This window comes from Takifugu flavidus, chromosome 3, assembly GCF_003711565.1.
Source record: "Takifugu flavidus isolate HTHZ2018 chromosome 3, ASM371156v2, whole genome shotgun sequence".
Lineage (NCBI taxonomy): Eukaryota > Metazoa > Chordata > Actinopteri > Tetraodontiformes > Tetraodontidae > Takifugu > Takifugu flavidus.
This window is the reverse complement of record NC_079522.1, coordinates 12,476,332-12,500,982: the sequence shown is the minus strand read 5'-3', so window position 1 is coordinate 12,500,982 and position 24,651 is coordinate 12,476,332. Positions and strand designations below refer to the sequence as shown.

The 24,651-nt window shown below is 43.7% G+C and overlaps 1 protein-coding gene across 7 annotated transcripts in view; it reads left to right on the top strand.

Moving 5' to 3' along the window:
- LOC130522796 (neural cell adhesion molecule 2-like) overlaps positions 1-24,651 on the top strand; it is a 175,627-nt gene that overhangs the window by 125,065 nt on the left and 25,911 nt on the right. For all 7 annotated transcript variants that reach the window (XM_057027525.1, XM_057027522.1, XM_057027523.1 and 4 more), the window contains exons 6-11: positions 7,654-7,771; positions 12,084-12,253; positions 17,676-17,821; positions 22,050-22,200; positions 23,946-24,133; positions 24,306-24,402. In XM_057027525.1, coding sequence (XP_056883505.1) covers positions 7,654-7,771; positions 12,084-12,253; positions 17,676-17,821; positions 22,050-22,200; positions 23,946-24,133; positions 24,306-24,402 — 870 coding nt within the window. The remainder of the gene's footprint in view (positions 1-7,653; positions 7,772-12,083; positions 12,254-17,675; positions 17,822-22,049; positions 22,201-23,945; positions 24,134-24,305; positions 24,403-24,651) is intronic.

Below are 24,651 nucleotides of genomic sequence, written 5' to 3'. Positions count from 1 at the left end.
TTGTGTTTAGTTTAGCATACCACTTGCTTTACTTCACAGGGAGATCCTATAAGCCTGCTCAATAAGCCGTGACCGATTATTGCATTTTTTTTCCCCCTGTGCTGCTGAGACGAGGGCAGAGCGTTTTACTGGGCATCCAAGGAAGACCAGACCCTGGAAGAGAGCCACACCCCAAGGGAGACACTGTTAAGTCAACTTTATATCGCCTGAGGGAGGCTCAGTCCGTCACTCTGTTCAGAATCACACGTGCCAACGTGGTCCAGGCTGAAGTTGCTCTAATCTGTTTTGTGGAAACACCATTTGGTCCACATGAAATATATAAATAGTTGACCGAGGGAACACAAAATTCAGAACTAATGAGTTTGTCTAGTCAACAGTTGCGGGGACATCTGTTCTAGCAGCGCACGTGTTTTGTCTGAGCACTCAGAATGAACTCTGAAGCAAACCCTTCTTTGTATTCCTCTCGTCTTTTTCCATTAATTAGTGGCACATGTTTAATGATTTAGCACAAACACAGTAATGCTGATTAGAAAGACGCTGATAGCTTAAAGGAAGAACCAAACAAACCTCAGGTGAAATCCACCTTTGCTGTGGTAGGAACATGCATATAGGTATTGGTCGTCTGGAGAACTCCTTGAAGGACAACTCTCCCGTGTGGCCATTTCTCATGCGTTTCCAGCCCCAGTGGGACTTGTGAAGTGACAGAAGATAGCACGCTGGGAAAATCAGACGAGTCTTACAGCAATTACAGCAACATTATTCAAATACTAAACATTCACAGTGACAGGTGTCAAAGCACAGCAGATAGTGTCCTCAGCAGGCCACCAGATATTCATGTGTCTCTTGGTAATGCCTCCCTTTGTAGCACATGTGCGTATCATTACTCGGACATTTGCATTGGCCCATTTGTCACTATTCTTATCACTTTTACATGTTCTATAGTGAGTACAAATTACATGATATACATAAACTAGAGAGCTGGAATTCCTGTGTTTGCTTGTGGGGACGAAAATGCATGCATCGTGTAGTTGTCATGAAATCACTGCCGATCTGGATGTTTCTTTGCTGCCCAAATGGTCAAACTCAAATGGCTAAATAACAACTCCACCACTAATTCTTATTAGCTGAGCTGCCGACTACTCTGAGAGCAATGTAAGGAATTGGTACCTTAAAACAACCAAGCTGGAGATATTGGAGATATTTGCTCAGCTCTCCACTCTTTTCTTTGACTTGCTCCTCTTCATTGGCAGAACATGATGGACAGTCTTGTCATGTGATCAGATAAACCCTCCATTCAGGTATTTGCTTGCTTTACACCAGCAGCCCTTTTACACTCCGGATTTTGTAGAATCCTTGATAACTTGTTTTCATTGTCTGTGGTGATCAGAAAAGCCATTCGGCACCGGTGTTTGAGCCTATGGGCTCACCCATTCACACAAGCAAGCGCATGCAGAACATTTTTATTTCCTGCGATGAAGCTTGAGGTGTAAATCTCTTCTTGCCTGAAGAATTCCCTCGGATTATCTGCCTTCTATGGAGCCTGATCGCCGAGGCATTGTTGAAGCACGGAGAGCTGTCTTAACAGAGGATTTACAAAGGAAAAAGAAGCCACTAGGGTTGCAGAAGAATATACAATATTGACAACTTGGTCGGGTCGAACACACAGACCCTGAGCACAAGCAGGCAATGACAGAGTAGATCGCCAGCAGCCTGAGAAATGTCGATGTGTGCAACAGACTGCGCTACATGTTTTATCAATCAGCGGCGGACAGTGAACTGCTCCGTGTTGCGGGGCCTGGGGATGTTGCATTGAGCAAAGATAAACAAGCTGATAAAAACAGCCACAGTCACAGTCTTTCTGTGTCGGAAGCCCCCTGGAGGAGAAAGAAGGGGAAAGAAGAAAGGATGATAAACAGACGCAGCTGCAGAGCTTCACCTCATCTCCTGAGGTCCTGTTCTAACGTAAAGCACTGTTCTATGTTGGAATGAGACATCGATTCTTGTCCTAATAGAAGCACTGACAGCAAAAACACCAGTTGTGCCCGTTCACCCTGAAAAGCTTTGGCAGTGTTGCTTTATCTCACTGTTTGCAGCTACATCAGCACCAAGGACTGCACACTCACAGTGCACCAAAAAAGTTTTCCCTCTCAGCTCAAGGCCCCCAAAAGCTAAAAACTGAAATAATTATTCAGAAAGATTTATTTTGACCTGTTGAAAATGCTCCTACCCCACTACTGGCAACAGTTATAGGTTTTTATATTTTATATGAAAACTTGCTAACGTGTGGATGCATTCCACTGAACAAGAGTGAAGTTTTTTCATTGATCTTTCAACAGAAAGATGAACACAGCTCTGTTTGGACTTGTCAGATTTCTAAAAAAAAAGTTTTAAAGTGATGTGATTCAAACAACTGCGTTTGAACTCTTCCTGGATGTCAGTTAAAAAAGACACAATCAGCCGTTGCTGTTTCCAGGGCTCTGTGGCGTTAAAAATAAAACAGCAATGATGGCACCTTGCAGTTGATGTTGCAGAGTTGCCCTCAGCAAAGTCCTAGTTGGGCTGGAAGAGTGATACAGGGAGTGTCTCTTTCAGTGTAGCTTGTCAGAACATGCCATTTTTGACCGCCGCGGTGCCGTGTTAACATTCCCTAACCACTCACGCTGAACTGCATTTTGTTAGAAAAGCCTGGATGGAATAGCTCACTGTACACTCTCCCCCTGTGTGAAGTCATAAATATTTATAGGTCACTTGATAAAAGAGTGGTGTATTGCACACAAGGATGGAGCGAACGAAGCCGGGCTTCAGCTCCCGCTCCAGTGTATCATCAAAGCGGCCTGCAGATGAGAATGATGGTGTAGGGGAAAAGCGGGGGCCTCCCGCTGAATGGTTAATCAACCTGCGGGCAAAGCAGCCTGGTTTATTGGAGGGTACAGAGCGTTTCACTGAGTGATCTCTGAAGTAGTCGAGTAGGAGGGGAGTCGGCTATATGTTGAGACACAATGGATGGAAATGTGCATTTGTATTTCTCAGCGGCTGTTTGTATGTTGTCAACAGGTGATTTACAAATCTAATTTATATAATCATACTGGGCACGATTACATAGTCGCCCACTTTCCATTTAGGTGACAACAGTTGAGTTTATCACGCCTGCGTTTGTCCCTCCTCCCACGACGTATCATTTTTCACCCCTGGATGCTGAAGAAAATCCCATGAAATGAGACATTTCTGAGGCCGACACCTCCAGTTGTCTTCCCTCGTGCGGCGTGTGCATTAGATGAAGCCGCACGTGTCACACTGGCAAACACGGACGTCGCCAGACTCTCCCGAGTAGGTTGAAGGTTTAAAAAGATTCGGTTTATCTCAGTCATGAAGATGAAACAAACATTTTATTATTTTCATGTTCTACATTCATTTAAGGCTCTCTTTCCTAAATAATCTTCTCCTTCGGCTTGTTTTCAATCCCGGCCTCATGACAGCTCACGGATTTCCTTCAATCCAGCCTAATGTGGCCATTAATAGCGTGGCGGTCTTTGCCGCTCTGGGTGCCGCGTTTTTGTGTAATTTATATGGCGCCATGGTGACAGTTGTCAACTTCCATGAGGAATAAAGATGACAGCTGTAACTGCTGAAAGTGACAATATGTCGGAGTCTTTACTTCTCCCCACCACCTTCGGCCGGTGCTGTACTGAGCAGTTCCATCAGGAGGATAAACAGTAACATTCGAGGCGCATAAAGAAGAGACATTTCAGAATATTACAGAAAATCGCCAACAGTGAGATGAACAGCTTCTGGAGTCCAGAGGAGTGGGCTTGTATTCTCTGAAAGGTCCAGTTTAATGTCCTTGGTGAATGGATAAAAAAAAGCTACAGGCACAGCAACAGTTAGCCGGCAAATGGGCAGCTTAATGGGAAGTCACTCGCCCACGTAGAGCGAAACAGCAGCATCTAAATGTTTTAGTAACACTTGAAGTATTGTTATTTTCAAAGCTTGTTTTGCACAAAACCTTTAATGCAATAATTGATCTACGCCAAGAAGAAAGAACAAAAAAAATCCAATTTTTTCTCCTCCCAACAAAAAGGTATTTTTCACTGCCCACATTTGATTCAAATAAAAACACAGATATTTTCCCCCAAATGTCAGACTGCCAATCGAACGAAGATCTTTTTGGAGTGGCTGAGATTAGAACTCATAACTCTGTCTGATATATGCCAACTTTTCACTTTGACATCCAATGACACTTTCCCTGGATTAACCTTAAAAGGTCTCTCTGCTCTTTATTTTGAAGGCTGGCCAGCCATAATAATCAGTTTGTTTCCATGGCAAATGATTGCCTTGCAGAATGGAAATTGCTTCTTGATTTCCCCACTATCCATCCCAACTCATCTAGCTAATAGTTGGTTCACTCAGGCACCCGCCAAACCTGCAATTTCCCCCTTTTCAGCTGCCAACAGAAACTAACGACTGTGTCCTTCTTGATTTTCTGAAATCATTTTCCAGTGCTGTCCATCATAGATGCGGGCTCTCCCAGAGAAGAATACGAGCGCTGTCTCCTCCGTGACATTACGCTTCCCAATTATAAATCAGGGCCCAGTTTGATTCCCGCCTGCGTGCTAATCGCGAAGGCAAAACAAATCCCTAATAAGCACTCCACCAAAGGTCTTGTCTCCAAACATTCACTCGCTGCATTTCTAGTAGGTGTAACACCGTGTTGACATTTAGCAGGAGCATTTCACAACTTCTGAACATGGCTGATCTGCACTTCACTGGAGCCCATTAGTGCAGAAAACAAGTCCCCCGTGTCAGCGCAGAGTCACATCCATGCAAGCTAACATCTTCAGAAATGTCTGCGTCGGCTGCAGACGTTGCCTCAGAGGCCTCAAGGCCATCCCTAAAACATTAAGAAATCTTCAACTTTGGCAGACAGTAAGTTCTTTCTGTAACTCGGCTGTTCTCTGGTGTGTTGGAGCAGTGGTTCCCAACCTGGGGTCCGAGCCCCCCAGAGATTACGCAGGGTGCGTAGACCTTTGTCTGTTCTGAGTTTGTGGGGTTATCACAATTATGTTGGTGCATGTTTAACTTTTGAAATCCCAATAACACCCAATTGGATCATTGGAATTCTTCATAAACTTAATTAAAAGGCATCACTCCTGTCCCCCAGCAGCTCCAGTGGCTCCAAATCAAGTAGTGAATTGTATTCAAAATCCTCCTGTTAACTTTTACGGCCCTCCGCAGCCTCGCCCCTCCTTACCTGTCTGACCCCCCCCCACCGATGATCTTCCTCCAATACCCATCTGAGCGTCCCCTCCTAACGCCTCATCCCCATGGGGCACGGAGCTTTTAGCCGCCGCGCTCCTAGACTGGAACTCACCTGATCTCAGCGATGTCCATTCCCTTCCCCTCTTGAAAAGCTCACTCAGAAGCATCTCTTTAAACTTGCTTCCCCACTATGATTTTAAATTGCTCTGACATTTTTGCATTTTGTTTTTATGCCACTTTGACTAATGATGTTGTTTTTCTACTGCCTTCTTTTTATTGTTTTCTGCACATTTCAAAAAGGCTAAATGACATCATACTAAATGCTATGAAGCTTTGTTAAGATCAGAATGTCTGATTCATTTCTTTTGCTCCTGCAACTCCACAAATGCTTCCCATTACAAGTGCATTGTAATGGGAGTAAAAGCCAGTTACTCTGTTTCTTTGTCACCTTTTCTCCGAGCGGCTTCCAGATCAGTGTAGTGTCCTCCAGCCGACATGACTTGGAGGGGAAATTCAATTGATTAAACCTGACTAACCTCTGCACCAAATGAAGTGTTTTAATCTCCTCGGAATTCACAATCATCCAGCTTTGTTTGCCCACAAATTGATGCAATTTAATCGGCTTTTAGGTGTTTTCTGGATTAGAGCAAGAAGATTGTTCTGAAATACTGTAGCTGTGCAGCTGCCAGTTAACTCCGTCTCGTATTTAACTGGAGTGCAAGCAGCTGTTAAGCAGGTTTTCATTTTGCAGGATGAGACCAGCCAGCCTTTTCAGGCAGAACCTTCAAGATGTCTCTGAAAAAGATTCCCCACCCTAATTTTCATACTCTCTGCATGGGATGTGTTGTGAAACACATCTGGAAGTCACACAGGCCTGTTTGCTCAGGCAGTGGGGAAATCACACTGGGACCCCAAAATCACAGCTACACCGCAAAGCTAATTAGCAGCCAGGTGAGCCTATATTTAACCGTGCTTTTACCCATTCACACAGTATTTTGTGGCACCTGCAGTTATGGAGGGCTTTAATGGACACAGGAACACTTGGGAAAAAAGGAAGAAAAAACTTTTCTTTTGTGTTGTGAGCTGATTCTGGCATACAAAAGCACAGTGAGGTGGCTTTGACATTGCTTGCGGCACCCAGGAAAACATGAAATGGAAGAGAGGAGGGGGGTCCACCTGCACAGGAGTGCACCCCTCATGGTCCAGGCCCTGGAGCTCCTCTGGATCAAAAACAACATGTTTCCTGACAATCGTTTCGTCAGCAGGAGGTGATTTTTTTTGTCCGTCATCTCCAGAGCATTTTACCATCATAACCTTGAGAGCCCAATGTCAAATCTGAACTCTGCTAAGCTCCCGCACTCGAGGAGCGCTGGTCTTTCTTCCGCAATGCTGAACAAACCAGGCAGGTGCTGGTCTTTCTGGGTGTTTTTGGCTTTCCACTGTGTGAGTCTGACAGCTTCTGTGCTGTCACATCTCTGCTGCTCAGCTCCTCCTGAAGGAATGAGGAAACTTTCTGCTCCAGGGTGGAGCGACAAAACAAGCAGGGAAACAGAAGCAGCGAACTGCACCTTCAGATGTACCCACACATTAAGTGGCCTCATTAGCAAAGTCGGTGTCACATTGTGAGATCGGGAGACTCTCTCAGCCTTTGGAAGTCAACAGCTGTATTTACACGTGGGTTTTCTAATGATCTTCATTTGGGCTACAAAGTGCTTCCTAAGTATTTTGTTTTTGTTGTGAAGAAGTATGCAGGGCCAAAATCTTACAAATTTAGGGATATCTGTGATTTTCTTGCAGGGACTTATCATGATATGTTCTACCAATGCCCAAGAGTGGACTTTAACATATGTGAACTTAAGCCCACCATTTTCCTTCTACAGTGCATTTTACTGAAAATAAAGTATTTTTTATACAATGAGAATGGATTAAAAACAGATCAATATTAGTATTATAAAATGTTGTCAGTCCCTCAGAGAGTGCTTATTTTTTCAAGCTTCTCAATTTTCTGCCATCATGTGCAGAGTGTAGACTTTAGAAATGGACTGGAACCCATGCTGGTGCCATTAAGCTGTCACACTCTTGTCAGTCCACCAGTAAATACACTGGAGAAAAGACTGGCCGTGTTTTCCGTCTTTTGAGCTGTAACCGGGTGATGTGATGACAGGCTTCAGCCGATTGGCTGGCAGCCGCTGATTTCTCTGCCGCTACATGTGACACGCTGCATTTATACACTCATTGTGTCTATTTCCCGTATATACACGTTTGGAGTCATCTGCTCCATGAATTATTCAGTATATATGTGCTGCGTAGCGCGCTGTCTGTCTGTCTGTCCGTCTGTCTGTCCGTCCGCCTGTCTGTCATGTTGACTCTTCTCCTCTCTCCTGTTTATGTCTGCAGTCCCTCCAGTGCTGTCGGTGTTCCAGCAATCCTTCAACGCCACGGCAGACTACCAGGAGTCTGTCACCTTCACGTGCATCACCTCTGGATCTCCTGACCCTGAGGTCACATGGCACAGGTACCTTCGCCTTTAATATTTAACGCCGCTCTTTGGCACGTGGCTCAAACAGGAAACATTGGGCTTTGAGATCTGCCGGACCATCAAAGATAAAGGATGGCTGCAAACACAAGTTGACACCAAACATTTAATTCAAAATCAAGACCATCAATCAGCAGCTTGAGCCACCCTGCTACAGGATTTTGGATCCTGGCTGAGGAATTGCCTTCCAGATGTGATCACACACATTGAAACGCACGCAGTGCCCCATGACTTGACGAGGCTTTCCAATTTTTTCACAAGTAATGGTCAAAGTAACATTCTTACCCATTCTTAAGTCTGGCAGGGCTGCTTGAACCTGGGTCGTCTAGGGGTGTCATTTTAATGTTGTTGGTGCAGTTCAGATGCCACACACACATTTTGCTGATTCTTTAGCGTTCATCGCCGATCAGATTATTCTTCTGACCCTGATCTCACAGTTGTTGATAAGCTTTACAATTCGTTGGCCTTTTTCATGTCTCATGAATCATTGATTTTTCAGACTGAGCGTTACGCCTTTGTTTTATCTGTTTATTCATTCAGTCCACCCTCGCACATCGACCCAAAGAAACACAATGATATCACACTCCGCACAGCTGAAGTGTAAAAACGTGCACCTGAAGAGTATTTGACCGACTCATCACCAACTCAACTCAGCTGCGCTACAGCCAATAACTAGCCTGCCGACTCTATAGGCAGATACGAGAACCTATATGTTCACAATCAGCTATTGTTTTCTCAAGCACTGTTATTTTTTAGTTTTTCTCAACAAACAACAATGCTGCTAAATCAGATCTGATTTGTACGAACAACGATTTGACCTGACGTTGTTCATATGATTGTGAATATAGTTAGTGTCATTATTTCTGCACCAAGTTCTTGTTTTCTGTCGCTGTCATACGAACGTATTCATTCATATTCTTTTACAATCCCATTTATTGTTAGTGGTAAAATGGTATTTGATGCTATCACTTGTTTGCAATCACATCCTGCAGCACAAAAGCTTGTTCTGACATGAAGTGGGAACTTCTGCAGGAACCTGCAATGATGCTATCAGGGTAAAAAAGTCATTAAAGCAACAGTTATATGCAAAATGAGCTGGAAAAGGGCGAGGTAAGCTCTCTGTCTGCTCCTCTGTCAGATTTATAAGTATAGATGTGCGCTCGATGATGTTTTTCACAGGTGGGTGGACGGGTCAGCCCTACATTTGCACATATTAAAGTGGTTTGGGTTGGCTGCCATTGACTCTGGTGCTTGTGAGCACATTAGTTTGATTGGAGGCTCCAGACTGCCCGTTACTGTGAGTGCGAGCAAATGAATGAATGTGTGTAACCAGGCAACCTGTCCAGGGTGAATTCTCTGCCTGCTTGAAAGATGACACCAACCCGTCTTCCTGCCTGTTTCAGGTGGCTTCTATTAGTGATGTTCACAAATAGAGTAAATGAAATTCAATGTATTATTGAATTGTTGTTGTCAGTTATTTCTGGGAGGTCCAAGGTTTCCAAATTCCACTAACAGAGAAGGACATGCAATTAAAAATGGCTTTTTCTCGTTGGACTAATTGGAAGCGCACAAAGATACTCACTGTTTATTCTTTCTGAAAACAACATCAGCGCTTTTAATTCGCAGGGTCACATTTCCTCTCACAGAATTTGTCGACTAGCACATGTTTAATCAGTTGTATCGAGAGAAAAAAAATGCTAGCCTTCCGTTTCCTCGGATATTCGTCACCGTGACAAGAAGGTCACATTTTTAACCCGGGGGAGGAGCATTTTACTGTGTGCAGAGTAAATATATCATTTCTCTGCTTTACGTCCGGCACTGTTGCAAACATAATTAGAAGTGGAAGCGTGTGCGATGACAGAGAGGTCACGCGGCGAGGCAGGGAAACCTCGAGGCCCATGCATCACACTTTGCAAGTACAAACATGATTTGAAGACACGGCGGACGGCTGCTGGAGGTTTATAACTTGCTGTCTTGTTTGCGTTAGAGCAGTAAAGGGAAGCATGTAAATTCTATTTTAACAGCTTAACGGCCTAAATGGTGTGATACAGGATACATCACAAGTGTTTCCAGAAAGGTGTTGTGTTGATCAGTCTTCAGCAACTATTTTGCAGAATTACTGTAAAGAAATATTCCATCGTCTGATTTTATTTCTCTTTAATAATGGAATTGAATTGTGTTTGATAGTGCTCATTAATTACCCTAGGTAGTTGATTTGAGAATCCTGTTCGTGTGGGTGAGGAATGATTTTGTTTGCTTGAGGATCCATTCAATCTTATTTAGGTAAAAGACCACAAAGAGATTCAAAAGTGGGACTGAAACATGGATCTGTGATGGCCACTGGCGTTCGTTCGTTTCAGTGTATTCTCCATCCTTCCGTGGGTCAATAAACCCTTCATCACCCAGAGATGACAAAATTTAAATGTGAACATCACAACATAAGAATCGGCATTGACGTGAAGAACAATAACAAACCAATTTATTTTCCCTTTTGTTGTCACCTTTGGCGGGCCCGTCCTCCCCGACTGCATTTCCTGTCAGAGTGTAGCTTTCTCCTCGTCCTTTGTCCATCTTGGATAATGGACTACCTGTCAGCAATCAGTCAGTGTAATCACATTCAGCAGTGTAGCTCATCCTGTGCTGTCTGTTTCAGAGATGATGCCTCTCTTAATTTCCTCTGTGCTCTGTCTGAGTTATCGTTACATGGCATTGCTGTTTCCTCCATTGACTTGCAGTTATTTTCCCTTTTGCATTTACATCATATGCTGAGGCCTTTGGATATTCATGACCTGAAATCTGCATTTTAAAGTTAAAATACTGTTGTTGTGGAAAAGTTGTTGTTTTGTTTTCCAGCACTCTGTGCTCGATGCCTTTGAGAAAAGTAGATTACGAGGGTACAGAAGCCCAGTAAGGTGCTGAGGCTGAGATGAAGGACGAGGGGCTGTGTCATCCAAAGTCGCTTGCTTACATCCCCCCTTTCATCACTGTAATAGTCGTGCATTAGGAACCCAGCGCATCATGTTTTAAAGATAATGGAAGCAATCAGATTGGTTCTCTGTGTGCTATCGTCTGTGGCCATCCATACAACAGAGAAGTTAGGAAGAAGAATGAGTGTGTGCGCGGTTATAGTTTATATCCTAGTGTATGGATTTTTATCAGCACTGATGTGGTCCCAGCTGAACAGCCCAGTACAAAGACGCTGGTGGGTGCAGGGGCAGCAGGGGGGTGGCCTCGCTGTCGGAAATACAGCGAAAACTCTTCAGGGAGAGGGTAATTCTGATCATCCCTGGTTTCACACCAATTACCTCACAGCCAAGGAAACCAGCCCACGTCGCTGACCTCGACTCTCTCTGCAGCAGTTTGGGAATCTCTTTCAATAACCCCTGTGACATGGACATCGCGCATTAACAGCGCGCTTTTTAAATAATGCAACACAAATATTCTTGTTTTCTTCATGGATAAAAGTGGTTCTTGGGTTCCATTTTAGCTGTGAATGTGCTAACGTTAAAGCGAACTGTTGGTGCGTGTAACCGTGACAAATCCTCATTAACGCGGTGGTGTTAATCGTTAGCTGTTGGGTTCTACTCCCTGAGCTGTTGTCACACTTTGAGCCTCTATAACAGAGCACCTGTGATTTTGTCTAAATCTGCCAGCGTGAGAAAAACCAAAAAAACCTGGACTCCAGTGATCCCTTCAACCTCGTAGTTTACACGGCTTGTTAAGTAAAGTAAATAAGCAAGCGTGGGAAGCTGGGAACCTGCATGGACCACTACGCTTCAGCACTCATGCACAAATCTAGACAAATGATCAGTTTGGCTGTATCTTGTCTAACAACAGAGTCGACTAACGTAGAATGTTTAAATCAGCTCCGTGTCCACGGCGTGAGATGAGACAGTGAGTTGTTGTTTCTTTATTTGACAGTTTCTCCGGATCGGAAAGTTTCAGAGGAAGTTTGAGGGCATATTCCTATCGATTTCCTTCGAATGTAATCTTCAACAGCACTGTAGTGGAAGGATTCTGTGGAATGACTTTTACTGTCTTTGAGAGTCTTTGTCATGTTCTTTCCTGTGGATGGAAATGGCCTCAAAGTCGAGTTTCCAGCATTTAGCCTCTCTTTCATGGGATCAGTTGACATCTAAAGTGCTAAAATTATACGTCTGTAGATGTGAAGGTGCTGTGGTGACTTTCATCCGTGCCAGTGAAGGAAGGGTGTGAGTCTGCCCTCATTTGCTCACCGGCGATGTGCTCCTTTGTGATTTTTGTGTGTGTGTCTGTGTGTGTGTGTGTACAGGAAGGGACAGAAACTGGAACCGTCAGAGAAGTACATGTTCAACAGGATGGAAGGTGGACGCAGCATGTTAACCATCCGCAATATCCGACAGAACGACGGGGGTAGCTACACCTGCAAAGCCAGCAACAAGGCTGGATCTCAGGAGAGAGAGCTCTTCCTCAAAGTGTTTGGTAAGGACAATGGGAAGTGTTGGAATAAGGTCGACTATTAAAAAAAATCACTGATTATTGTAGTTTTCACTTGCTTTTTTACTTGAATACTTGAAACAAATTCTTGAGCTCCATGGAATGTGCGTGTATTGCTTTTCTTCACACTGGTGTCGTTATGTTGACAGATAAAATAGTCTCTATTCTACAGCTGCATAACAGCCCCGGTTTCCCTCGCTCCCCGGGGAAGGAGAGAGTATGACAGCCTGAGCTGCACCCCAGAAAGTGCGGCACAGTTGGTCTTTTCAAACAAACTACATCTCCATTGTGTATTTATCTCCCGCAGACATTCTTCTGAAATATTCCTCATTACTTGGAGGATTTTAGCTGTTTTGACATCAGTTAATGTCGCTCATAACTCTCACAAAGGCAGTTGGATTAAACTTAGCATGAACCTCCAGTCCAGATTGGTCTCTGGTTTGGACTCCTGCGGGAAAAGAGCTCTTCGATCTGCAGGACCTTTGAACTGATATGGAGTACATGTGGTGGAAGCTCTGCAAAGCTGTTAATTCCATGGTCTGGCCTTCACCTGTCATCTTCAGGGGTGCTGGTATCAAAACTAGAGGAGTTTGGGTTGTGGGAAGGCAATGACTCTATAGAGTGAAGATGTTTGTTTTTATCAAAATAAGTCGGCAAGGGTATTTTTTTCCTTGATCCTTTCAACTGGGAAACAGACCAGAGGGATTTCATATCTCATCCAGCCTGGGACTACGTCAGCTAATTGTTCCCAGGAAGGTCTGGAGTATCATGAGTAGCCTGCAGCCACCTCCGCCCAACCCTCAAAAACCGATGGGAAGATGGAACTCCACAGCATCTCTGAAAGCTTCTTTCATAAATACCCAAGTGCATTTTCAAGCATTCACATCTCTTTCTGAAAATCGATTCAAATTGAATTATTTGTCATTTGAAGCTTGGAAGGTGTTCTGGTAGTAGGGCAAGCTGCCAGGGCACCCTCAGAGCACTGCCGAAGTACCCGTAAGCAAGGTACCAAAGCCCCAAATGCTCACATAGGGCCCTGTGATCAGCTGGAGACTCATCCAACGGTGTGCCCTGCCTTCACCCATATGCAGCTGGGATAGGCTCCAGCACCCTCCCCATGAACCTGAAAAGGATAAAGCAGTAAAGGAAAAATAAACCCAAATAGAAATGCTTTATTGATCCACACAGTTTAACTGTGGTCATTCACATTTTTACCATTTTCCTTTTCAAATTCCAAATATCTAAACATGGTCACCAGCCATGCACATATAATAATAATTCCTGTAGAAAAAAAATAGATTTATGGCTTCATATTTCCTTTACCTCACTCCTAATAAGAAAATGTAATTTATATCTTCATAAGCCTGCTGGTTATTTCCTCACAGATCTCTGGGATCTGTAGATTTTTGCTCTAGTCATCAACATCCTTTCAAGATGTGAAACCTGCTTGTTCGTAAAAATGCACATTTACATGACGAGGTGAAGAGGGAGGGGTTCTGCTGGGAAAACGCAGATGTAAGCTAGTTTTATTAGCCCTGACAGGGCAGGCAGGAGAGGAACGGGACAATTATGTTGCACCGGGTGCGAGTCTGTGTTGCCATTCTTCTGTGCACCACATTCTGAGACTCAGGGCTTCATATTTAATGACAATCTCATTTTTGTTTATTCCAAATTAGCAAATGTCACCATCAATCTGAAGCTCATGTTTCACATCAGCCAATTTATAGGCTGCCGGTAGTTTATTAGAATGTCTTCATGCCATGACTTTAAATAAAGGTAATCCTAAATTTAATAGCCAACACAGAGTAGACACAGTAAATATTCTGTCTCAGACATGCATACCTTTGTGTTCACTGGTGGCTGGAGAAGCTTGAGGACGAATACAAGCAGGAAATATGCCAGTGTAGCAAAGACTGGTATCGTGCAGGAGAGATAAGTGAGAGAAATGGATATTTTTGAAGAATTTGTTTCTCGGCAGAGAGTTCAATATGTTGTTATGATGCAGCCGCAGCTTCCGGACATGTTTATATCCACAGATGGCTTTTGACATTAAGAGCATGACCGGATGTTGCTGCTTTATTGGGAAGATAAATTGCCTATGGCCCATTCACTTCTGCTTCAAATTCACAACTTCCCATTTCATGGGGAACCATTGTGGTTCTAACAGGAAGGCTTGTGGAGCCACCTTTGCTGCCTTTGAGCTGATAGGGTTACATTATATCAATTTCATGTGTTTCTAATGCTCTTAATTTAGTGTGATGCCCTCGGCATGGAGACCAAGACTCCCAGGTGGGAGGTCATTTAGACAAAAACCACTGGGATTACTCAGCGGCTGATATTAACCCAGTGTTTTGTGAGTGGAGTCCATGTGGGGTCTGGTAACTGATTTTGATTTCATACTTGTGCTGAATTAGGCGGTCTAAAGCTGTCAGAATCTGATACCCGTGGATCAGACAGTTCAGGGGAAGTGAACGCTGCATCAATACACCGCAAAAGACAACCCTGAACTGGTGTTAGATCATTTTTCAAGGAGGACTCGGCCATTTAAGAATACACAACGTCTGTTGTGAAACTATTAATTGTAATGCCTTGAACATCGACTGGTCTGTTTCCTGACTCCATGTTCACTTAAACAGGCTCAGGTTTTACCTCCACCAAGGAGGTAGACAGCTGGTGCCAGTGGATTTAAAAGAAATGTTCTGGATTCCAGGTGAACACTGACCTTTTGATCTTCCTAAGATTAAAGCAACGTGTATCCTTGAATTACTCATGCCAATATACAGTGTATATATTTCGAGATAGACGGATGGACGGACGGACAGACAGACAGACAGACAGACAGATAGCTATACGCACAAACTATACTACAGATCTAAGTGACATTATTTGGGAAGTGCTTTATTTCTAGTTTTGTTCAGATTTACGTGCCATTACTGTTACATGGATTCAGTCCGAGTGCAGCAACTGCTGCTTGGTGGAACGGTGGACGGCTTCAAGGGGTAAAAATGGCAATCTTTTGGCCTTTGGCAGAAATGTCCGCACAAGTTTTAGGGCAGCAAGTGCCAAGTTTAAGTCTTCATTGTCCAGCAACTGTCTGCAGTCAGGAAGGAAGTTATGGTGAAGAATATGAAGTTCCACAGATCCCACCCGGCCACTGTACTGGTCTGAGACGCCGGTGCGTGTTTACACGGTGATTGACTCTTCAGAGACCGCAGACATGTCAGGTACATGTCAGGTGGATTGATTTTACACCATTGACACTCAAAACATGTCTCAAGTAACAGTTAGAAAAAAGACAGATTACAGTGTATTCCTGTTTCCTACTCTGGGGCTAAAAGCTTTGTGCTTTAGAGCCAAGAGGTTGGAAAATAGTCAATATATTTAGTTACAGTCAGGGTCATAGTATAAGTACAGAGCACTTGCAGTTATTAAAATTATAGTAATTATCAGTGCACTTTTTTCTGTTTGTTATTTATTTTTAAAAGCGATTAAAAAAATAATAATTTAAAAAAAATTCAATAACCGAAAGCGAAAGTTCAGGTTAATTCTAGATTTTTTTGCCTCCATACAACTGGTTCTCTTTTTACATTTATTGGAACAAATTTTTGTTAATAGATTATTAATGAGGCTCCTTGCAGAGTGGTTCATAAATGAGAGATATTCCATTTAAAATGTACATAATGAAGAAGATCAGGGGTGAAGTAGCTGCAGATAAACGAATGATGAAAATCAAAGACCAGCATGTGTGGTTCTGTGCATCTGTGCGGTCTCATTGACTGAAAACACCATTCCTGACTCAATAGGTCGTTTGGAGGGTTGATAACACATCTTCAGAGTCCCTTATATTTGCTTTACTTTCTGTGTTTTCTAACAAGCTATTTTTTCTCATTTGAGCGTATTTCTGCACGTTGAATGCATCACACTGATTTTACTTGTTTCCATTGTAGCATCTTGACAAAAATGCCATGATGATTGCACTCTCGAAAGGTTTGTTGTGGAAACAAGGAAACTCATCGTTCGTTATTGTCAGCCTTTGTTATCTTTGATTCTGCCTGCGTTCTGTTCCAAATACCGCAATTTAAAAATCAGTGCAGGCCTATGTGCATGATAGCTTCAGATGGATTGAGGACTCGAATTTCAAATAACTCATCAACCATTTATATGCTCTCATATGATGCCAATGGTCATTTAAAATTAACATTGAAAAGTTTGAAGTTTGGCCGTTTTTTGGATTTTAAACAAATACGGATAAAAACGACACATAGGTTTTATAAGTAGGGTTAGAGTTGTCACCTCAGAGTGGGAAGGATTTTAGTTTGATCCCCCAGAGGACCATTGGGACCATTTTCTTTAGTAAGAATGGTTAACTAAATTAAGTTGATTAAAAATAGAAATTAAGGTTACTCTCCAATATAACACTAGTTTGTTGTGTGTTATGAATAATTGCAGTTGAGAAAATGTCCTTTTTATTGTTACCTCCAATGTTGAATTAAGAAATCTACCCTTTGGATAAGTCAGCCCCGTTGTGTGAGTCGAGTATCCATCTTCTCCTCCATCTTCAGTGGCTGTTTTATTCATTCAGCTACACCTACTACACCTGACCATAATAGCAGTTGATAACAAATCAAACGGTATTATTGAAGTTTTTTGTATATGTGTCTGTTTCTGTTGGACGAATCTCCCATAATCCCTTGAGTTTTAGTCTCCGAGGTGAAGTTGTGGAATTGCAAATGATCTTCCCTGGGTTAACCTCAGTGTATGTTCCATTCATATCCCTTTTCCCCCTGGATTTTATGCCATTTTCTGAGCATGCCCATTAAAGAATTCACCATTAATGTGTGTGGGGAGAGGAAATAAGCAATCTGTGATTCATGCTTCACGCCTGTTACCCTTGACATGCATGGTGTTCCACAGCTAACCCCAGTATCTTATCAGAGAAGAGGTGAGCGGTCCCTGACGGGACACTTTGCTGCACTCTTCATGGACTTTGCACATAGCCAAAAAAGGATTCACACAGCGCTGGCGATGCGTCCTTCCATACAAAAATCCATAGCAGGAAAATAAATTAGTTTTGTGCTTTAAAACTTTAGCGTTGTCAGTTTCGTCTCTTAACAACTAGGCCAAGGATTGTGCACAAAATAGGCCAGTAGGCATGCTTACAGACAACGTCTGCAGTGTATAAATGATCGCGGCCTAGGCTGTCAGCACCAAAGTCATGCATCAAGCCTACGTTTAAACCCTATGGTATAGCCTTCGTCTCCCCTCCCCTGTGACTCAGACGTTTGACAGTGTCGCTCCTGCTCACTCTTGTCCTTACTCATTGCCTACTGCTGTACCTACTGCCACATATATCTTTATTCACTTTTTTTTTCTTCTCCTCTGCGATCCCATCTCCTGTGGCCTCCAGTCCCGCCCCATATCACCCAGCTGAAAAATGTGACAGCCGTGGAGGGCGGCGCTGCCATGATCTCCTGCGTGGCTGATGGCGAGCCCCTGCCTGACATTTCCTGGAAGAGAGCCAGCGATGGCCAGACATTTGTGGATGGAGACAAGGTAAAGTCTACATCTGCTTTCCTCCGTCATCATCATTTACTGGTTCAAGCTGATTATCGTCACATTAAAAAGAATTTAGATGAAAATAATATTTAAAAAAACACCTTATTATGAGCCGTCATGAGTATATCACTGATATCTGTGTGAGAAACGTCCAAAAAGCTTGGTAACATGGAACCCAAAAAATTGAAAACAAAGCTTGGCCTGTATTTTGACTTGATCTGAAAATGATATATTGACAGATGTGGCGCGCATTCATGCACTGTGTGATAATCGAGGAAAACCTGTGGTGCCTTTCAGAAACACGACAACACCAGTGACGCAGGCACACCACCTTTTAAACAGTGTTTATTTGTTAGCGATGTTATTTCTGAAATGACCTGCAGCTCTGTTGGATATCAGAGCTCAGTAATAAGGTGTGTAAGCTCATTAAATAAGCTCACAACAAAACTAGTAAATCTAAAGGAAATGCAGTCATAAGATTCATTTTTTTCCTTTTCCTGACTAAAACCTTCCTATTTGTAGAGGAGATAGAACAGTGCACTTGCTGCTCCGTTCTGTAGAGCCACAGAAAAAGTATAGCACATTAATAGGTTATTACCTTTCAGTATGAAAATAAAAGCTTCTTCAGTGCCGCTGCAGACGGACTCCTTTATTGTTCACAGTGCTGCCCGGGGCACATCTAATGGTTGATGCTGATTGTATTTACATTCATGAAGTTATGATTTATTCCACTCCAGGCTTCCCTTTTTTTACGAGAAGAGGGCATTTTGAACAAGCCGTATATTTACTCACCTTGCAGCAGATGACAATGTCTTATAACATCAAAGCGCCCTCAGATAAAACAGGCGGGCTCACCTTCTGCCCTTGTTTCTTCGGGAGTGTTTGGATTTCTATGCCGAGACTATTATCTCGAGGGAAATCGACCAACGCATCTGTTACCTCTGGAGCACTAAAGAGGTGGTAAGAACCTTGAGGTTTTCAGGGTATTAACACTCGCAGCCTGCACTTTGATTTGTATCTTTGACTCAGGGACATTTTATCCAATCAAACTAGAGGCATTGAAACATTATTACAGCTGTGTGTTCTGTTTACTCCCAGAATCCATTATTCAGCCTTATTAAAGAACAAAGTGGAAAATATTCTGGAAAAAAATTATTTTGCATTGTCAAAACTCATAGATGACGGAAGACAGTTTCCCAGTTATTTCTTTTATAATTTAATTTTTTTTTGGATGGTAGTCAGGGAAAAAGGTCACTGCTGAGATAAATGGATGTGTGCATTGGCTCGAATTGCCGGGGTTGATCAATCACGGGCAAAAATGAGAGTCAGTGCTTCTTTTCCAACAGCAAATGCAATTATGGAAATGCGAAGCGCGAACCAACACACCTAAACACCTGCCAAGACAAACAGAGCGTGTATAGCGCGAGGCATGATGGATGGCCGTAGTCATTTAGGCTCAAGGCAGGATGTTCCTCTCTCAATTTACTGTCCAATCTACATACCCAGCCGACCCACACGACTGCTGAGAGACAGTGAGCTTCCAGGGGCTCAGCTTTACTTACTGTGTAATGGTGCTCCCTTTTTTCATATATTCTTTGTCAACTAGCATCTCGGCTCCTGCTGACTGAACATAATGGGATACAGTTTGAGGGATTTGATTATGAAGTGAGGCGCGCCTTCGAGGCCCCTCTGATATGGTCTCGCGTGAATGCGAGGTTAGCAAACACCAGCGGAGGCTCTTCAATTTAAACAGTCACTTACCACGGAGCGGCTGTCATTTAAAGCCTCTCTGGTTCCATTCACCTGTTGAGACAACATGTCTGGGAGTATATTTGTTTTGAGCTCTTTCTGCGTCTCCTGATTTTTCTCTGCTCAACACGCTGCCAAATGAGTGTGAAAAACAGATGCCAGCACTGTACAGTAGTGTTTACTTCCGTCTGACAGCCCTAATAAATGTATTTCACAGATGATGTAGTCCAGTAATTAAAGGTGGCCAGATTCAAACAGCTCTGCTGGAGCCTTCACAGCACACTGACTGAATAAGCAACTGTTGCCAGCGTCTCACTGAGATTCAGCTGACATTTTTCATATGTGAATTTGCCAGCAGTCAGACTGAAGTAACACAGCACCGCAGCGTAATCACATTTGAGGGATTGCATTTGAGATCCGGCTTCACGTGTTCATGAAGTGTTATGAAGCAGATAGGGAGAGGATTTCTCATATTTGTGTCGTCTTGATTCCTCTCTCCGCCTTTCATCTCCTGCAGTTATTCCATTTTCTCAACTTCCACATTTCTCTGCCTTTCATCTCCGCTGTCATGTTGCTTAGCGCTCACGTGCTTACAGTATGCTCGATTGAACATGCGAACGTGCTCGCTGTTGTGTTTGGGTCTGGCTTCTCGCTCTGTTGCTTGCCTGTGCTGCATATCAAACAGGCTGTGCTCAGGGCACAGTTCATCTCTTGGCAGAACCTGTCAGTGGGGTGGGAGGTTGGACAGGTTAGCAAGTAATTCCCAGATTCTGAGGCTCACTCCTGGTGAGCTCCTCCCTCCTCTTTCGCTCTCCCCCACTCTCTGTCTCTTCGCTCGTCTCTGTTCCCAGGCATTCCTATTCACCACACCCTCACGAATCCCATTGACCTCAGCTGAAGCAAACAAGTAAGCGGCAGTGCAAAGAGCCCTTAGCTGCATCCATGAACGCCTCTTCACCTTGTTGCCTGATAGTATAGCAATGATAATAGCAAAGATCAGCAGAAAGTAAATTTTATACAAGACAGATCCTCACAGCTGAGCACATTTATTAAGTATGAGCCGAGGCAGGAAAAAGTAGTGGGAATGCCCTAAAATGTGTTGACTGCGCATTGATTTAGAGCAAATTTATAGAGCAGTTGTGCACGTTCTTCTTCACACCTCAATCGCAGGAATGAATATGAAAATATTCATTGATTAGCTACAAGCTGCGACCCAGCCAAAGCCTTTTGGGCTGAACATTTCCCTGTTGTGGATCCATGGGGCATGCCTTATCTCTCCAAATGTAGATATGTGCCCACCGGAGGAAACCCCTCCAGTCCAGCAGTGGAATGCAATCCACCAGTAAATGAGCTCTCCTATTATTAACTCAGCATCAATTACCTGTGTCACTTTCATGTCATGTCACAAACAAGATGTGCAGGATTTGGTAAACACTGGCAGGCTGAGAGCATGCCTGTTTTACCCGTCGTTACTTAGCTCTGATCTAAACATGTCAGCCTCTGTCAACAGCAACAGAGTCACGTGGGTCCATATTTGCTTTACTTGCCAGCGATAGATATACGTTGCAGCAGTTTGATGGCACCTTGTTTTTGTTCACTGATAGATTGCCAACATGATGTATGCCATGAGCTGTGATGGGTGCTTACAGTGAAAACACCCTGCAGCACTCTCAGACTATGAATAATAAGAGAAACTCACCTAAAACTATGTTTCCCATTCACGGCAGCACCCTGTCTGTCATGGAGAGGTTGCCAGGCCGACCCACTCATCACACATGTATTTATACAATGAAGTGCAGCGTGTGTTCATTGTTTTTAACAGCGGATTTACCGGAAGAACTCTGAGCTTGAAGGCAGTGTTCGCTTAGAAAAATACAGAAATTGCCCGTGTGGGCACGTAGCTTTGAAAAGCAGGAGGAGCAGAATTTGAGGGAGGTGTCAAAGGTCATGTGTTAGACAGCAGTATGGGGGCTGCACACACATGATGTCTGCAACAAGGAAGCTCCTCTCGTATTCTCCCTCATTAAGAATGAATGTCGATTTCAGGAATGATAGCCTTGTCTCCTGTAATTGACCCGTTGCTTCAAATTGATGCCATCTGTCTTCATACAAATGTAATGATGCTGTAATAAATCCACGGTTTATTGCATTAACCCTGGCTATCTGTGACAAGGGATGGGTGCCTCTAAGAGGGAAGGGTCAAAATAGACCAAGAGGCTTTTGTTCAACGTAAAGTTAGCCGGAAATTGCTACAAGCTTTTTTGTATACGTACTTACCAAGGTATGAGAGCTATAGTAAGGTACGTTATACTGACAAATTACTGATGAGGAGTGCTGTCACATTCCACTCCATGAGGCCCCTTACAGCCGAAATGACCAGGGAATCTCCAGGGACGCTCTTATGCTGGCAGATTTGCACGTTAAACTTCTTGTGATCGTGCCAGCAGTTCATTATAATGTGTGTCCGTGTCCACAGAGTCACGGTGGACGTTTTGAAGTGCGCGGTCGCCATGGCAAATCGGTCTTGACGATCAGTGGCGTCAGGCTCAGCGATCTGGGTCGATTTGACTGCGAAGCCCTCAGCAGGATTGGAGGCCACCAGAAGAGCATGTTTCTGGATATCGAGCGTAAGTATCACAAGAGGTCGGTTATGTTTAATCCTCGGGTTTTTTCGATTTTGACTGCCAGCACTTGGGAGGGCTGCCAACGGAGCCGATTATATCGTAAAAGCAACAAAAAGAATATTTCCACATTTCTACAATCTTCTCCAGCTCACCCTGAGCACGTCTTTGCGTGTAACACATTGGGTTCCATATCACTGCGAGTTGAAGGCTTTGCATTTGTTTTCTATAAGCACGAGAAAAATTTAAATCTCTAAATCAAATGTATTCTATAGTCACCATCACAGTGGTTTTATTTACTACACTGAAGACATTTTTCAAATTAAATGCTAGCGTAGCATAGATGCTCATAATTTGTTTCCTGGGTTGTAAATATTCATGCAGCTCTTTCTGTTCACCTGTCTGCAAGGGAAATTGATGTTACTGGTACCGAAGAGACTTTCCACACCTGATCTGACCCCGCCGCTCTCTGCATCCCATGTTTGTGCTATCGGACCCTTAATGTGAAAGTCCAACACGCGTTTAAGTCAAATTTGCAACATTCCAGGGTACCTGGAGAGTCAGAAATGTTGAGGTTCAAAAGTTCTGATTCTGCAAATTCAGCTTCACGCGGGGGCTGTTTTTTCTCTTCGCATCTTTACTTTATTGCTCAACCTCTTCTCACGCCCGCATCCTTTGTGCTGCAATGCCTTCAGGAGGGTTAATTAGTGAGCAGAAACCGTACACTGCCTTTCGTTTTGCCCTGTTTATGGCTCTCCTGTTTCCCAGTGAGCTTATCCATTCCTCACTGCTCGTTGTCTGGGGTTATTTGGGGTGGCCTATCCTCCGCCTAATGAGCTCTGAAACAAAGATCTCCATTTTTGGTCGCAGAATGATGATATTCATTATAGGAAGAGATCAGTGGCCTGAATGATAGCAATGAGAAGTGCACTTGGTCGCCGGAAATGTTTCCACCTCCAACAGCCCAACAGCAAAGAAACACAAACAAGTGTATTTTTAGTATTTTTCTTTCTCAAGCAGAAACTGCATTTCTCCTCCTTTGGCTACAGTGACTGTAGGGTTCCCTTTTAAAAATACATACATTGCTTATGAAAAGTCATCATTTTGAGATAAAAATTTGATGGCGGTCAAATACAAGCAGGGGGCAATTGGAACACGGTGAGTCACAGCTGACTCCCCGTGAATAGAGCGACCCTGTTAGCCTGAGTGTGGGGAGGCTGAGCATGCCATTGCCACCAAACTAATGAACTCATTTACTAAGTCAGTGCAGCCTGCGGGGGGATAACGTGTCCTCGGCTGTGACAGAGAGCTGGGCATCAATCTCTTTAATGGAATCCTGCAAGCAGGCATAAAACAACCATAATGCCTCTTCGACTGAGCTGGGCCAAAGAAATCCGAGCAGCAGTTCACTCCTGCTCTCGTCCCTTACTGTGCTTCTTATTTGCTGAGGCTTCTGTTTACATCCTTTGTTTCTGGTTCTCTTTGAAATGATTGGAGCAAGTAGGTGGCTTTAATTAAGCTCTCTTTTAGCATGGCAGAGAACGTCCGGAACGTGTTAATGAAGTACATTTACTTTGCCTTTGAAGGCATTTGGGCGTTAAGCTCCAGCAAGAGGCTTTAATGGCTCGGATCATCTGGTCCAGTCTCACCTTTTGGTTTAAGCATTTAATTGGGTGCCACTGTCTCCAGACACACCAGGAGTGTAGCAGCTTCAGTCAGAGTGTGAGTGATGACATCTGTGTGTCGGACAGATATACCAAAGTTCCTGACCAACCACACCATCTTTTACTCCTGGGAGGGGAACCCAGTGAACATCAGCTGCGACGTGATGTCCAACCCTCCCGCCACCATGCTGTGGAGGAGGGAACGCTTCACCATCTCCGCAGAGGGAACGGCCAACATCCGGGTGCACGCTGCAGAGGGCAAGTCCGTGCTGGAGGTGGGTCAACGATGTTTGTAGATGATAAAGGGATGAGGTGCGCTCCATTTATTAAGCCAGTTAAATAAAAACAACTATGTGTTGTTTTGTTCACGTGCAGCATTAAGGTTATTTGCTAACATCTTGTAGGTTTTTGGGGATGTGAAAGTTATGGTTTTGATCCTTATTTGAGGTGACTCCCATGTCGGACCGGGACTTTGGCCGCTACAACTGCACAGCCAGGAACAACATTGGCATGCGATACCAGGAGTTCATTCTTGCCCAGGCCGGTGAGTTTACCTCTTCCCCACTGACAACCACATCTGTGGCCTCATTTCTGTTCCTGAAATGAGAGAAGTCAGGGTTCCTACACCTTTTGAATCAGGGCTCTCACAGTAACTGTCCAACGGCTGTGTCTCTACTAACACTAATGGCCTTATTTGCAATTCTCAGGAAGATAAATTCCACTACAACTCCCAACCCCTATTCAGTTTAGCCTAATCTCAAATAGTGCTGGCTGATTTAGCATGCCCCTCGCT